The 14,936-nt window shown below is 48.3% G+C and overlaps 1 protein-coding gene across 1 annotated transcript in view; it reads right to left on the minus strand.

Annotated features, from left to right (window-relative positions):
• Positions 1-14,936, minus strand: part of LOC120020453 (roquin-1-like) — a 25,847-nt gene continuing 10,911 nt past the window's right edge. Inside the window, exons 8-20 of the mRNA XM_038964132.1 lie at positions 13,928-14,046; positions 13,594-13,706; positions 10,078-10,320; positions 9,753-9,964; positions 9,147-9,526; positions 8,491-8,649; positions 5,814-5,969; positions 5,118-5,331; positions 4,848-4,941; positions 4,655-4,751; positions 4,310-4,492; positions 3,423-3,523; positions 1-1,699 (exon numbers count right to left, since the gene is read on the minus strand). Of these exons, the coding sequence (XP_038820060.1) occupies positions 1,540-1,699; positions 3,423-3,523; positions 4,310-4,492; positions 4,655-4,751; positions 4,848-4,941; positions 5,118-5,331; positions 5,814-5,969; positions 8,491-8,649; positions 9,147-9,526; positions 9,753-9,964; positions 10,078-10,320; positions 13,594-13,706; positions 13,928-14,046 (2,231 nt within the window). The 3' untranslated portion in view covers positions 1-1,539. The remainder of the gene's footprint in view (positions 1,700-3,422; positions 3,524-4,309; positions 4,493-4,654; positions 4,752-4,847; positions 4,942-5,117; positions 5,332-5,813; positions 5,970-8,490; positions 8,650-9,146; positions 9,527-9,752; positions 9,965-10,077; positions 10,321-13,593; positions 13,707-13,927; positions 14,047-14,936) is intronic.

Genomic DNA, 14,936 nt, shown 5'->3' on the forward strand with positions numbered 1-14,936 from the left:
ATTTTTTTTAAGTAAGCTCGTAAGATGACCATTTTTTTTTTTTTTAAAGACAATTCGCCATTCTTTCGTTGATGATTGAGACGCACAAACCATTGAAATTATTGTTTGGCAGACTACAGCCACTTTCTACATGTATTAAGACAAAGATGATATTTTTTTTTGCATATTAATCCATTTCTCACTTCCCTTCCAATAACGGACCAGCGTTCAGGTAGTCCACAGCCCCTTAACCGCGATTTATGTGAGCGAGAGAAGAAAAAAAAGGGAAAGTAACTTCATAGAAGTTAAAGAGAACCAATGACAAGATAATCCCAATGGGGAGGATAACCAGATGAGGAGTTCTGAGGAAGATCAAAACTATCACCCCATATGATTCCATTCACATCAATTCATTTTGCACCGAGGAAAATGTTCCTACAATGTGAAAATGCATGTTTTCTAGAACTGTGTTAACACTTATTACACTCCCTTGAGTGCATTTTCCACACTGCAGGTTTGATTGAATTCCAGCCCATCAGTACAACAGACATTTCCACGGCCAGCAGCAAGTCACACTACATCCCACGAGAAGCACATAGTAGGTTCCCTTATAGAAAACATGAGGAAAGCTCATTATCAAAAAGATTCATTTTGCAATCTTTAAAACAGAATGCTTTGGTTAATAATATACTGCTTTTCAAGTATGAAACAGATATGATGTATTCATAAAATGCACTAATAAAATCAGACTTCTCATGTGGTCTCATGTGGCTTGAAGCGGCCTAGTCTCGTTTGGTTCTGAAGATTGGCGGAACATCTTCACTCCCCCTTTCCCTGGCCTGCCTCATCTGGTCAACCACGTTTTACGATTCTGGGGGTGGTGTATTCCTGAACACTAGCGGTTACAATACTTATATTACTGAACGCGAACTGAACAGTTACGGAACAGTTACTATACTGACTATAATTGGTTATAATTGCCTTCGTAAGCTGTCAAAGGTATTGGAAACTATCAACAACTGTCATATTAGGCTATAATGGATTATAACAGATACTTATGTGATGCGTACGACCGCTGACATAACTGTCATAAACACCAAGACTTATGATACCGTTATGTAGGACATATGAGCATAACTTGATTTAGTATTTGGGGTCTTAAGGCCCCTGCAAGCTGCTTACCCTTAATGTGCCTCGTAATGGGAACAAAGACACAGAGGGGGAGAATTGAGAAATACTCTACCGATCGATCTACAATGGGTCTTGGTATGTGATGTCTATGTAGGGGGATAGCCCTCTGAACAATTATCATCATCATCATCATCATCTGCTTTTCCATTACTTTGAGAGGCTTGTTTTATCGTCCCAGTAAGAGAAAACAAAACAAAAAAATAAATGTTATCAAATGCCCTGGTTTCCAGGCAATGAAAGTTTAAAAAAAAGCTCATTCACAGAACAAAAAAAGAAAGAAAAACTCCTATCACAGCAGATACTGCTCATCTTCTGTCTGTATGTTTTACACCACAGTGTCTGAGTAGGTGTTGTGTGTGTGTGTGTGGTCTAGGAGCAGGAATGGACCACACCGTTCTTCTGCAGCTCTGAGACTCCGGGCCCCGGCTCAGTACACAGGCTGAGCGAAGACGCTTTATTGGTCAGTGACAACATGGCTCCGCCCACACCACCATCCTGACCTAGACCGCTGGAGCCATTAGATACCTCACTACACACACCGAGAGAGAGCGAGCGCGAGAGAAAGGAGCGAGAGCAAGAGCGAGCGAGTGAGGAGAGAGAACGAGAGCGAGGAGAGAGCGAGCGTGAGGAGAGAGCGGATAGAGAGCGAGGGCGAGGAGAGAGGGCGAGAGCGAGGAGAGAGGGCGAGAGCGAGGAGAGAGGGCGAGAGCGAGGAGAGAGGGCGAGAGCGAGGAGAGAGGGCGAGAGCGAGGAGAGAGGGCGAGAGCGAGGAGAGAGGAGAGAGCGAGGAGAGAGCGAGGAGAGAGCGAGGAGAGAGCGAGGAGAGAGCGAGGAGAGAGCGAGAGCGAGGAGAGAGGCCGAGAGCGAGGAGAGAGGCCGAGAGCGAGGAGAGAGGCCGAGAGCGAGGAGAGAGGCCGAGAGCGAGGAGAGAGGCCGAGAGCGAGGGCGAGAGCGAGGAGAGAGGGCGAGGGCGAGGAGAGAAGGCGAGGAGAGAAGGCGAGGAGAGAAGGCGAGAGCGAGGAGAGAAGGCGAGAGCGAGGAGAGAAGGCGAGAGCGAGGAGAGAAGGCGAGAGCGAGGAGAGAAGGCGAGAGCGAGGAGAGAAGGCGAGAGCGAGGAGAGAGGGCGAGAGCGAGGAGAGAGGGCGAGAGCGAGGAGAGAGGGCGAGAGCGAGGAGAGAGGGCGAGAGCGAGGAGAGAGGGCGAGAGCGAGGAGAGAGGGCGAGAGCGAGGACGAGAGCGAGGAGAGAGGGCGAGGAGTGGGGGCGAGGAGTGGGGGCGAGGAGTGGGGGCGAGGAGTGGGGGCGAGGAGTGGGGGCGAGGAGTGGGGGCGAGGAGTGGGGGCGAGGAGAGAGGGCGAGGAGAGAGGGCGAGAGCGAGGAGAGAGGGCGAGAGCGAGGACGAGAGCGAGGACGAGAGCGAGGACGAGAGCGAGGAGAGAGGGCGAGGAGAGAGGGCGAGGAGAGAGGGCGAGAGCGAGGAGAGAGCGAGGACGAGAGCGAGGAGAGAGCGAGAGCGAGGAGAGAGCGAGAGCGAGGAGAGAGCGAGAGCGAGGAGAGAGCGAGAGCGAGGAGAGAGCGAGAGCGAGGGCGAGAGCGAGGAGAGAGGGCGAGGAGAGAGGGCGAGGAGAGAGGGCGAGGAGAGAGGGCGAGGAGAGAGGGCGAGGAGAGAGGGCGAGAGCGAGGTGAGAGGGCGAGAGCGAGGTGAGAGGGCGAGAGCGAGGTGAGAGGGCGAGAGCGAGGTGAGAAGGCGAGAGCGAGGAGAGAGGGCGAGAGCGAGGAGAGAGGGCGAGAGCGAGGAGAAAGGGCGAGAGCGAGAGCGAGGAGAGAGGGCGAGAGCGAGGAGAGAGGGCGAGAGCGAGGAGAGAGGGCGAGAGCGAGGAGAGAGGGCGAGAGCGAGGAGAGAGGGCGAGAGCGAGGAGAGAGGGCGAGAGCAAGAGCGAGGAGAGAGGGCGAGAGCGAGGAGAGAGGGCGAGAGCGAGGAGAGAGGGCGAGAGCGAGGAGAGAGGGCGAGAGCGAGGAGAGAGGGCGAGAGCGAGGAGAGAGGGCGAGAGCGAGGAGAGAGGGCGAGAGCGAGGAGAGAGCGAAGAGAGTGGGCGAGAGCAAGGGCGAGAGCGAGGACGAGAGCGAGGACGAGAGCGAGGAGAGAGCGAGGAGAGAGCGAGGAGAGAGGAGAGAGAGAGTTACGATCATAAGATCATTCCATGTACAATGACGTGCTGTCCTGCTGAGGTGTGTGTATGTGTGTCCACTCACCCGAGGGCCAGAGCAATCTCCTCCAGCTGGGTCTTGTGGTCCTGCTGGCCATTCTGTGCAGCCTTCATCTTGTACTGGACTTCATGAGCCACCTGGCTGTCCTGTAGAGACCATATCAATACACTGTCAGCTCACAGTGGCACGCCTGTCTGTGCCTGTCAGTCTGCCTGCCTGTCTGTCCCTCCGTCCGCCCGCCCGCACCTGTCCGTCCGCTCGCCCATTTCTGTCCGCCCGCCCGCGCCTGTCCGCTCGCTTGCCCGTCCGCGCGCCCGTTTCTGAACGTGCCCGCCCGCACGCCCGTTTGTCCGTGTCCGCCCGCCCGCACCCGCCCACCTGTACGCCCGTGCCCATCCGCCTGTTTGTCCGTCCCCGCCCGCCTGTACGCCCGTTTGTCCGTGTCCGCCCGCCTGTACGCCCGCCAGCACTACACACCTGATTCAAATCAAAGCCAGATGATAAGTTGAGTCAGGTGAGTAGTGCTAGGGCAAAAAACTAAATGTGCACCCGTTGGGCTCCCAAGGACCAGGATTGAGAACCACTGCTATAGGGTGTTGTGAGCAGAGCCGAAGAATTCCCATTGTAATTCCCATTGTACATCTTGGCCATGTTCTATTATAATCTCCACCCGGCACAGCCAGAAGAGGACTGGCCACCCCTCATAGCCTTGTTCCTCTCTAGGTTTCTTCCTAGGTTTTGGCCTTTCTAGGGAGTTTTTCCTAGCCACCGTGCTTCTACACCTGCATTGCTTGCTGTTTGGGGTTTTAGGCTGGGTTTCTGTACAGCACTTCGAGATATTAGCTGATGTACGAAGGGCTATATAAAATAAACTTGATTTGATTTGATAACAGGCAGACAAACTACAGTTCTCCCCTCCATCTCTCCCGCACCATGGCCACCCGGCAGGTCCTCTTGCCAATCTCCCTCTCCACCTGGTGCAGCTCCATGCTGAGCTGTTCGCTGGACACCAAGGCAGCGTTGCTGGAAACCCCCGCTGGACCGGGCCACTTCCCCTGCTGGCCCTGGTTCTGACATGGTTGGGAGGGCTGTGCCGCCAGGGCACTGACCTCCCTCTGAGGATGGGGAAATCAGGTCAGTCTTTTCCCAACGAATAACCCCTTCTCTACCATTACTCACACGCTTGGTTGCCCCCACACAAAAAGTTTTTGCCTTAATTGTTTTCAATGCAAAAAGTTGTTTGTCCCATATCTGTGTGTGTTTGTGAGAATACCCACCTCCATGCCATGGATCTGGTTCTGTTGGGTGATCTGCTGGTTGACCTGTTGGAGCTCAATCTTCAGATGCTCTCTGTCCTGAGCTGGCATAGACAGCCTGGGAGAGGGAAGAAGAGACCCAAGCCATCAGAGTTACTGATACATAACACATTAAAAGATGGATGGATGCAGTGATGAGAGTGTTTGGCAGTACTTTTCACTGAAGTGTCCCTGAGAGGAGGAGCCAGTCTGGTGGGAGGGGTAGGAGGCGCCACCCCAGCCTCCGTGGTGCCCATAGGAGAACTCCGCTGTGGGCGGACAACGACACGTTAAATCGTATGTCTTAAACACGGTTTCGACTCGGTCATATTAAATTGTCCAATATGCTCATTTACTAAAGTCTCCGTTGCGACCTCTAATGAGCTCAACCCAGATGACAGATTGATCAAAGTAAAGTTGTAAGTAAGTTGATTGGTCTCCCTACCGGCCATGTGTTTGGGTCCCTGGGCGGAGGCCATGGCCTGCACGGGGCCTGTCGTCTGGTAGCCTGTCTTGGAGGTGCGTGAGATGGCCCCAAAGCGCGACACGGTGGGCTGGGGGCCGAAGGGGATGATGGGGTCGTCGTCTTTTACCTCCGCTCCCCGTCTGGACTGGGCCTCCATGGAGGGCTCCCCCCGTAGACCTTTACCATCCACATTCTAGAGGGGCAGAATGTAGAAGTGTCATTTAGCAGGCCACTCATTTAGTCAGTAAGGGTAGCAGGCCCTCAATTTAACATAATTTAACAGACATTCTACAGATAGATGGGGGAGAAAAATAAAGGTATGGATGTGTGGGTGAGATTGTGGGGGGACATTTAGCAGACATTCATCCAGAGTGAAATACAATAATGACAAAATGGACAGAACAACTAGCCATTTAACAGATGCTCTCATGCAGAGCGAATCAGAAAAACGAATAGGGGAGAAAGGGGGGGTGGGAAGATGGTGAAGGAGGAAAAGAGAGAGAGACGACAGGAAGAGAGAAAGAATGAGAAGAAAAAGGGATGGTAGAAGGGCCGAATGAAAGCTAAAATCCTCCTAATCAAGCACATTTTCAATATTGCTCCTGTGATAACTGAACCAGTAATACTTTCAGAAACTCACTAAGACACGCCGCCACTATTCCAGCTGTCACTCACCATCATCTCCATGGCGCCGGGCGCCATGATGTCTTTGGGCTTGGCGTCCTTGGTGACAATATAGGAGCCGATAGTGTCACAGGACCAGGGAGAATACTGGCCCGCGTAGTCCGACTCCCTGCACTTCCCAAAGGCTTTGGAGCTTTCCTCCCCATACTATGGAGGCAGACACCGGTGTGTTAGTAAGTTACTCGTGCTAACAACACTGTACAGCAACGCTAACAACACTGTACAGCAACGCTAACAACACTGTACAGCAACGCTATCAACACTGTACAGCAACGCTAACAACACTGTACAGCAACGCTAACAACACTGTACAGCAACGCTAACAACACTGTACAGCAACGCTAACAACACTGTACAGCAACGCTATCAACACTGTACAGCAACGCTATCAACACTGTACAGCAACGCTATCAACACTGTACAGCAACGCTATCAACACTGTACAGCAACGCTATCAACACTGTACAGCAACGCTATCAACACTGTACAGCAACGCTATCAACACTGTACAGCAACGCTAACAACACTGTACAGCAACGCTAACAACACTGTACAGCAACGCTATCAACACTGTACAGCAACGCTAACAACACTGTACAGCAACGCTAACAACACTGTACAGCAACGCTATCAACACTGTACAGCAACGCTATCAACACTGTACAGCAACGCTATCAACACTGTACAGCAACGCTAACAACACTGTACAGCAACGCTAACAACACTGTACAGCAACGCTAACAACACTGTACAGCAACGCTATCAACACTGTACAGCAACGCTATCAACACTGTACAGCAACGCTATCAACACTGTACAGCAACGCTAACAACACTGTACAGCAACGCTATCAACACTGTACAGCAACGCTAACAACACTGTACAGCAACGCTAACAACACTGTACAGCAACGCTATCAACACTGTACAGCAACGCTATCAACACTGTACAGCAACGCTATCAACACTGTACAGCAACGCTATCAACACTGTACAGCAATGCTATCAACACTGTACAGCAATGCTATCAACACTGTACAGCAATGCTAACTTGGAAACATAACTTGAACGTGCTAAAAGGCATTTTAGAAAAGTGTCATACAGGGCAGAATAATATAAAATAGTATAAAATTTGTGAAACAGGGTCGTCGCTAGATAAATGAGTGTCATAGCTAAAACAGCATCAAAAGCCCTGTTTTGTAAATGTTATAAAATTATTATAGTTCAACTTCCCAATTAGATAATTTCATGACCTTAATCCTCCCAGTTGGGAGTTAGGAAGGCTTACACTTGTCAACAGTAACGGTTTGTTTTTGGTCTGTACCACGCAGAGCTCTGACTCCTTAATGTAGGGGTTCTCAAACTTTTTGGGCTGGGGACCCATTTTGTGATAGCAAATTTATCAGGGAACTCTCATAATCAGAACACAACTCGAGTGCAATAAAAATAGTCTTCAAGGAGTTGTATTATGACGTTTGCAGTTCATGGCTGGACAAACCAAGTCTATTGACAGAGCCTGGGATAGAACATTTAAAAAGGCCTCTTGGCATCAGAGAAAATGTTGCAGTTCTCAAGATAATTTCCAACAATTCTACAAATGTTTTCATGAGATATTTTTTGTTGTTGCAGCTTTAAAGCTTAAATTACAGTGTATTTATGTAAAATAGTTTTGGGGAATAGTTTAGAGTGGAAAAAGTGATAATTGGTGGAGTACTGTGGATACCAATATCCCTGGTAGCCTCCCAGGCCCATGTTGCCCAGGGTTAAGAACATAGATTGTTGATTCAAAATATTACATTGTATTACACACTTTAAACACATTCCACAGATTTCTTGGCCAAATGTCACTTAATATGTTGTTAGTGATATAGTATATTTTTCAGATCCTGCCGCGTTGCGTTATGTAACCCCGGTTCTCTGAAGGAAATGAAGACACCTCACTATGCGACACGCCCTCTTTTGTGGGTCATTGGTTGAAGCCTTAATCAAATCTTTCCCAACAGGCCAATCAGAGTTTTGTGGGTGTACACCCTGCGTGTCTATATAACACTCTGCACTGCTCTGGTTTCCTCATTCTACATCACTTCACATGTCTATTTGGTTACTATCTGGTTACTAGCCCGTTAAGCAGCTTTCTTCTCAACTTAACTGTTCCTCTCGGTGTGGGATACCACCCCACCAGAGCATTGAGTGTCTAATTTAGTATTTTCAGGAATTCTGCTATCAGCAGCTTCACTTTATCGAGTGAAGTTACCTCAGTTTGTTAGCAGCGCCTTTTGTCGTCGGCTAGCTACAGTACACCTGTTGCCTGGCCTACACACAATAGCAGGTTCCCACAATTATTTGCTACTTCTACCCAGGGTCTCTAGCTATCTGTCAGTGCCCACGGTGTTTTAGCTAGCAACCACTGGGCTAAACTGCCATTTGGTTTGTTTGGCTAGCACGAACGGTGCTTTTTCTTCAGTGTATTACCCAGCATTGAAGTACCATCCCTTTAACATTCCCCCATAGAAGATAACCCAGCCTTGAGTTCTACCTCGAGTTAGTTGGTTTACACACCGTCCCATAGTGAGATGTCGAACCGATTAGACTGAAAGAGAACCCACTTTGAGAACCCCTGTTTTAATGTGTTGACCCTGAGTGACCTAAGTTGTGTGTGTTGGTCTTACCTCTGGGGGGTAGTCACTAGGGAAGGCATGGGGAAGGGTGGGGGAGGCAGCGAAGGGTGGTGGGGAGATGACCTTCCTCTCTTCTAGTTGGGCCATCAGCTCCTTGCGGCGGTGGTGCAGGTAGTCCAGGCTGGGCTGGGAGGAGCGTCTGTACTGCTCCTACATAGCACACCACAGGACACAGTTTATCAGACGTGTTGAGGGGTATATGGGGTGTAGTGGATGTTGAGGGGTGTAATACTCAGTATTTCCATAATGATACTAAACTACCTGCATATTAATGATTAGTACCACGCATATAAAAATGCATACTATCATTAAAACGATTAAATATACCAGACTTCTGGCCAACTAAAGAGACAAGTGTAAATCTCAAGGAAGCTGCAGCTCACAAGACAACAACTACATAGTAGTCAGTCAGTGTATATGTTCACCAATGATCACCAACCTCCATCCTGGAGTGTCACAGGGTGCGTTAGCTGTTTTCTAAACCCAGTACTAACACACCCTGATTCAACTGATCAACTGCTCATCAAGACTTTACACAGGTTGAATAGGGTTTTACTGTTGGCCTGAACCAAAAGTCTATATACCTGGGTTGCTGACCACGGACGTACACAGAGAAATATGACAGATTGTGGAGAAACCAAACTCACCCTGATGTTGGACCTCATGGATTGGGGCTGGGCCCCAGTTGGGTAGTACCCCTCTGGGGGGTACCTCTCCCTGGCCGCCTGCTCCTGTTGGTAGTGGTGGTTAGGGGGCATGTCCAGGGGAGCAGGGCTCATCCGGACCATGTCGTCCCTCTGCGGGGGGTATGGCTGGGGGCCAGGGTAAGGGCCGTGGCGGCCCCGGGTGTCATAGTGGGGAAGGTAGGAGTAGGGGGGGCCGGAGTGGGGAGCTGGGTAAGGGCGCTCAGGAGGGCCATAAACGGGATAGGGGTCCTGGTAGGGTGGTCCAGCGGGCTCGCTGGGGGCAGGGAGGTTTCGGATGTAGCGCTGGGTGGAGTACTGGGGGGGCTGCTGGTAGGGGTAACCTGGAGGACAGAGGGGGACACATTGACATGTTGATTTTCTTTACACGTTTTAAGTTCATATTGGTAATTTAGCAAAATCATAGGTTCAAAACACATTTTCTATTGACAGAGCTGAAATCAGTTGCTGGGAAATAATAAAACAGAAAATGTTTGCCATCAAATAAAATAAATGAAAACAAACAAACATTTCAACAACATAAAACATTTCATCAACGTTCAGCATCACCTTGGGGGTACTGCGAAGGCTCGTACTGGGAGGCGGAGGGCAATGGGCGTGAGTCGGAGTAGTACATGTCAGGCAGCTGCTGGGGGTACATCTGAGGCCCCCGGGGCATCACACCTACGGGCATCTGTTTGGGCATGGGGTCGCCTGGCCCCCTGGGGTGGCCCATGGCAAGGGGAGGCTGGAGGAACCCTTGTTTGGGCCCTGAATCCAGACTGAGGGAAGAAAAACAGAGCTCTGAATAATGCTACAATAAGTTTTTGCATCAATGTAAGAAGAAAAGTGCCAGATTTTATAGCTAAAACTCGTAAGTGGGTTTCCTACTTACAAGTCAGGGGGCGATCCCGGGGAGCTGCTGCTCCCGCCGTCCATCTTGGGCTTGCACAACAGGTCGTAGGTCACGGCGTCCGTGCCGCGGGTGATGAGCTGGGGCATGGGGTGTCCAGCTGAGCCGTTGGTAAGGGGCGAGGGTTTCCGAGTCACCCCCATGTCCAGAGGGAGACAGTCATCCGACAGCAGGCCGGATGAGCCAGGGAGGCGAGCCGCCAAACGCTTGTTCATCTTACGGTACCTACGAACATAAAATACAGTTATCCTTGTGACCTGGGTGGCCTGCTATAAACATAATACAGTTATCCTTGTGACCTGGGTGGCCTGCTATAAACATAATACAGTTATCCTTGTGACCTGGGTGGCCTGCTATAGACATAATACAGTTATCCTTGTGACCTGGGTGGCCTGCTATAGACATAATACAGTTATCCTTGTGTCCTGGGTGGCCTGCTATAGACATAATACAGTTATCCTTGTGACCTGGGTGGCCTGCTATAGACATAATACAGTTATCCTTGTGACCTGGGTGGCCTGCTATAGACATAATACAGTTATCCTTGTGACCTGGGTGGCCTGCTATAGACATAATACAGTTATCCTTGTGACCTGGGTGGCCTGCTATAGACATAATACAGTTATCCTTGTGACCTGGGTGGCCTGCTATAGACATAATACAGTTATCCTTGTGACCTGGGTGGCCTGCTATAGACATAATACAGTTATCCTTGTGACCTGGGTGGCCTGCTATAGACATAATACAGTTATCCTTGTGACCTGGGTGGCCTGCTATAGACATAATACAGTTATCCTTGTGACCTGGGTGGCCTGCTATAGACATAATACAGTTATCCTTGTGACCTGGGTGGCCTGCTATAGACATAATACAGTTATCCTTGTGACCTGGGTGGCCTGCTATAGACATAATACAGTTATCCTTGTGACCTGGGTGGCCTGCTATAGACATAATACAGTTATCCTTGTGACCTGGGTGGCCTGCTATAAACATAAAACACAGTTATCCTTGTGACCTGGGTGGCCTGCTATAAACATAAAACACAGTTATCCTTGTGACCTGGGTGGCCTGCTATAAACATAAAACACAGTAGTTATATAGTGGCTTTAAAAACAGAAAAGTCATCCTACTGTAGATTAAAAATAGTTGAATCTACACCAACGGAATAGGTTTTAAAACAGTGGCCTACTAAGCAATAACTCCATAGACTATAAACTAAGAATGAGGTTATCTGAGCAAAATACGATTTGCAAATGGTGCAAATGGAAGAGAGAGCAGAGTTTGTGCCATTTTTTAAATATATTTTTTTATTTATTAAATTTAACCCCTTTTCTCCCCAATTTTCGTGGTATCCAATCGCTAGTAATTACTATCTTGTCTCATCGCTACAACTCCCGTACGGGCTCAGGAGAGAAGAAGGCCGAAAGCCACGCGTCCTCCGAAGCACAACCCAACCAAGCCACACTGCTTCTTAACACAGCGCACCTCCAACCCGGAAGCCAGCCGCACCAATGTGTCGGAGGAAACACCGTGCACCTGGCCCCCTTGGTTAGCGCGCACTGCGCCCGGCCCGCCACAGGAGTCGCTGGAGCGCGATGAGACAAGGATATCCCTACCGGCCAAACCCTCCCTAACCCGGACGACGCTAGGCCAATTGTGCGTCGCCCCACGGACCTCCCGGTCGCGGCCGGCTGCGACAGAGCCTGGGCGCGAACCCAGAGACTCTGGTGGCGCAGCTAGCACTGCGATGCAGTGCCCTAGACCACTGCGCCACCCGGGAGGCTGTTTGTGCCATTTTTTATTTAACCTTCACTTAACTAGGCAAGTCAGTTTAGAACAAATTCTTATTTTCAATGATGGCCTACCAAAATGCAAAAGGCCCCCTGCGGGGATGGAGGCCTGGGATTAAAAATAAATACAATATAAATAGGACAAAACACACACTACAACAAGAGAGACAACACTACATAAAGAGAGACCTAAGACGGCAACATAGCAAGGCAGCAACAGATGACAACACAGCATGGTAGCAACACAACATGGTAGCAGCACAAAACATGGTACAAACATTATTGGGCACAGACAACAGCACAAAGGGCAAGAAGGTAGAGACAACAATACATCACACAAAGCAGCCACAAGTGTCTGTAAGAGTGTCCATGATTGAGTCTTTTTATTTAAATTCAAACGGTGCTGGTTGTGAGATGTGGATATTTATATAATTAAATAATTTATACTGAACAAAAATATAAAACGCAACATTGAACAACTTCAAATATTTTACAGAGTTCCAGTTCATAGAAGGAAATCAGTCATTGAAATAAATTACTTAGGCCCTAATCTGGCAGGGGCGTAGCCATGGGTGGGCCTGGGAGGGCATAGGCCCACCCACTGGGGAGCTATGCCCAGCCAATTAGAATTAGTTTTTCCCCACAAAAGGGCTTTATTACAGACAGAAATATTCCTCAGCATCCCCCCTCCACCTCCCCAGACGACCCCGCAGGCAAAAAAGCCGGATGTGGAGGTCCTGGGTTGGATGTCTTGCCAAATTCTCTAAAACAACGTTGGAGGCGGCTTATGGTAGAGAAATTAACATTCAATTCTCTGGCAACCGTAGAACATTCCTCCAGTCAGCATGCCAATTGCAGGCTCCCTCAACTTGAGACATCTGTGGCATTATGTTGTGTGACAGAACTGCACATTTTAGAGTGGCTTTTTAATGTCCCCAGCACAAGTTGCACCTGTGTAATGACCATGCCATTTAATCAGCTTCTTGATATTCCACACCTGTCAGGTGGATGGATTATCTGTGCAAAGGAGAAATGCCAGGATGTAAACGAATTCTTTCAAAAAATTGCACCAGGGCCTCCTACTTCTCTTTCTATTCTGGTTAGAGCCAGTTTGCGCAGTTCTGTGAAGGGAGTAGTACACAGCGTTGTACGAGATCTTCCGTTTCTTGGCAATTTCTCGCATGGAATAGCCTTCATTTCTCAGAACAAGAATAGACTGACGAGTTTCAGAAGAAAGTTCTTTGTTTCTGGCCATTTTGAGCCTGTAATCGAACCCACAAATGCTGATGCTCCAGATACTCAACTAGTCTAAAGAAGGCCAGTTGGATTGCTTCTTTAAATCAGCACAACACTTTTCAGCTGTGCTAACATAATTGCAAAAGGGTTTTCTAATGATTAATTAGCCTTTTAAAATGATAAACTTGGATTAGCTAACACAACGTGCTATTGGAACACAGGAGTGATGGTTGCTGATAATGGGCCTCTGTACGCCTATGCAGATATTCCATAAGAATCAGCCATTTCCAGCTACAATAGTCATTTGCAACATTAACAATGTCTACACTGTATTTCTGATACATTTGATGTTATTTTAATGGACAAACAATGTGCTTTTCTTTCAAAAACAAGGACATTTCTAAGTGACCCCAAACTTTTGAACAGTAGTGTATATATAATTTATATTTCTGAAGATGGAGGGGGGACTTACTTCTCCAGCTCCTCCTGAGAGTGGGCGAAGGTACAGCTGGCTCCTCGGGGACAGCCCCCCTTCTGCTTCATGTCCCGACACATGTAAGTCTTGTATTTACTGTGCTGGGGAGGCTAGAGACAGAAAAACATATCCAATAGAATAATAGTGTCATTTTTAAGTTCAACATTCCAAATATCTGGAACAGTATTCATAAAACGTCTCAAAGTAGGAGTGCTGATCCAGGATCAGTTTAGCCTTTTATTTAGATCATAATTAATAAGGTTACATGGACAGTATGACGCAGTATGAATACGGGCCCTGATCAGTGACAATGAGCCAGAGTGAGAAGGACCTGTTGTGGGTCGGCTCCCTTCTTGCTGTGGTTCTGGATGAAGTCCACCAGGCCGTGGACCACCGTCTTCACCGCCACCAGACCCTTCTCCAGCTGCTCCCACGTGGGAGGGGGGGCGTCTAGAGAGCCAGAGGGTAGGGGAGATATGAGTAAATACTTGACATGAAGGAGTATAAGACACATTATAATAGTGATGCTGATAACTTGGACATCTGGGACTGTTGTCAGCAATAACAATAACTTTACAATATAAATGATTGAAAAGGCATTGCACGCAAAGTACTAAACCAAACAAATAGTCTTCACGCCCTCTCTTTCATACATAGGCTATTGCTTAAAGGGCTCTTAAAGGCCCAGTGCAGTCAAATACTGGATTTTCTTTTATTTACAGTACTGTTATATACAGTACTAGTCAAAAGTTTGGACACACCTACTCATTTCAAGGTTTTTCTTATTTATTTTTTTACTATTTTCTACATTGTAGAATAATAGTGAAGACATGAAAACTAATGAAATAAAACATAGAATCATTAAATGAAATGGTCCAATACTGAAAGATTGTAATGACATATAGGTCAAAATCCATGGGTGAGACGAGTCTTAAGGGCCAGTGAGTCATGCCAATTTGAATCAGTCTAATATCACAACTTCTCCTTGACCACATCCACGTGAGCGCAGCTATAACAAACACACCCAACCTGTTCTACACTGATTGATTGATTCTTGACCACTTAACTAGTGGAAAGTACTGGGCAGCATTTCATTCCAGAAAGTTAGAGAAAGCTCCCTCTCCCCTCTGCCTGTGTTACCTGCCCTTCACTGATCTGATGGGGCTGAAAAGGGGAAAACAATAGTTCCTGGTACTGCTTTCATCCATTTTAGCCCTATCAGTTCCATAATGGGGACAACAGAAAAAGAGAGGTTGAGGGAGGTGGCAACATTTGGGAATGGAATACAACCCCAGTATGTCTGGTCTGAATTCTATTTTCAGTTGTATTCATTGTAGAAG

This window comes from Salvelinus namaycush, chromosome 25 (assembly GCF_016432855.1).
Source record: "Salvelinus namaycush isolate Seneca chromosome 25, SaNama_1.0, whole genome shotgun sequence".
Taxonomy (NCBI): Eukaryota; Metazoa; Chordata; class Actinopteri; order Salmoniformes; family Salmonidae; genus Salvelinus; species Salvelinus namaycush.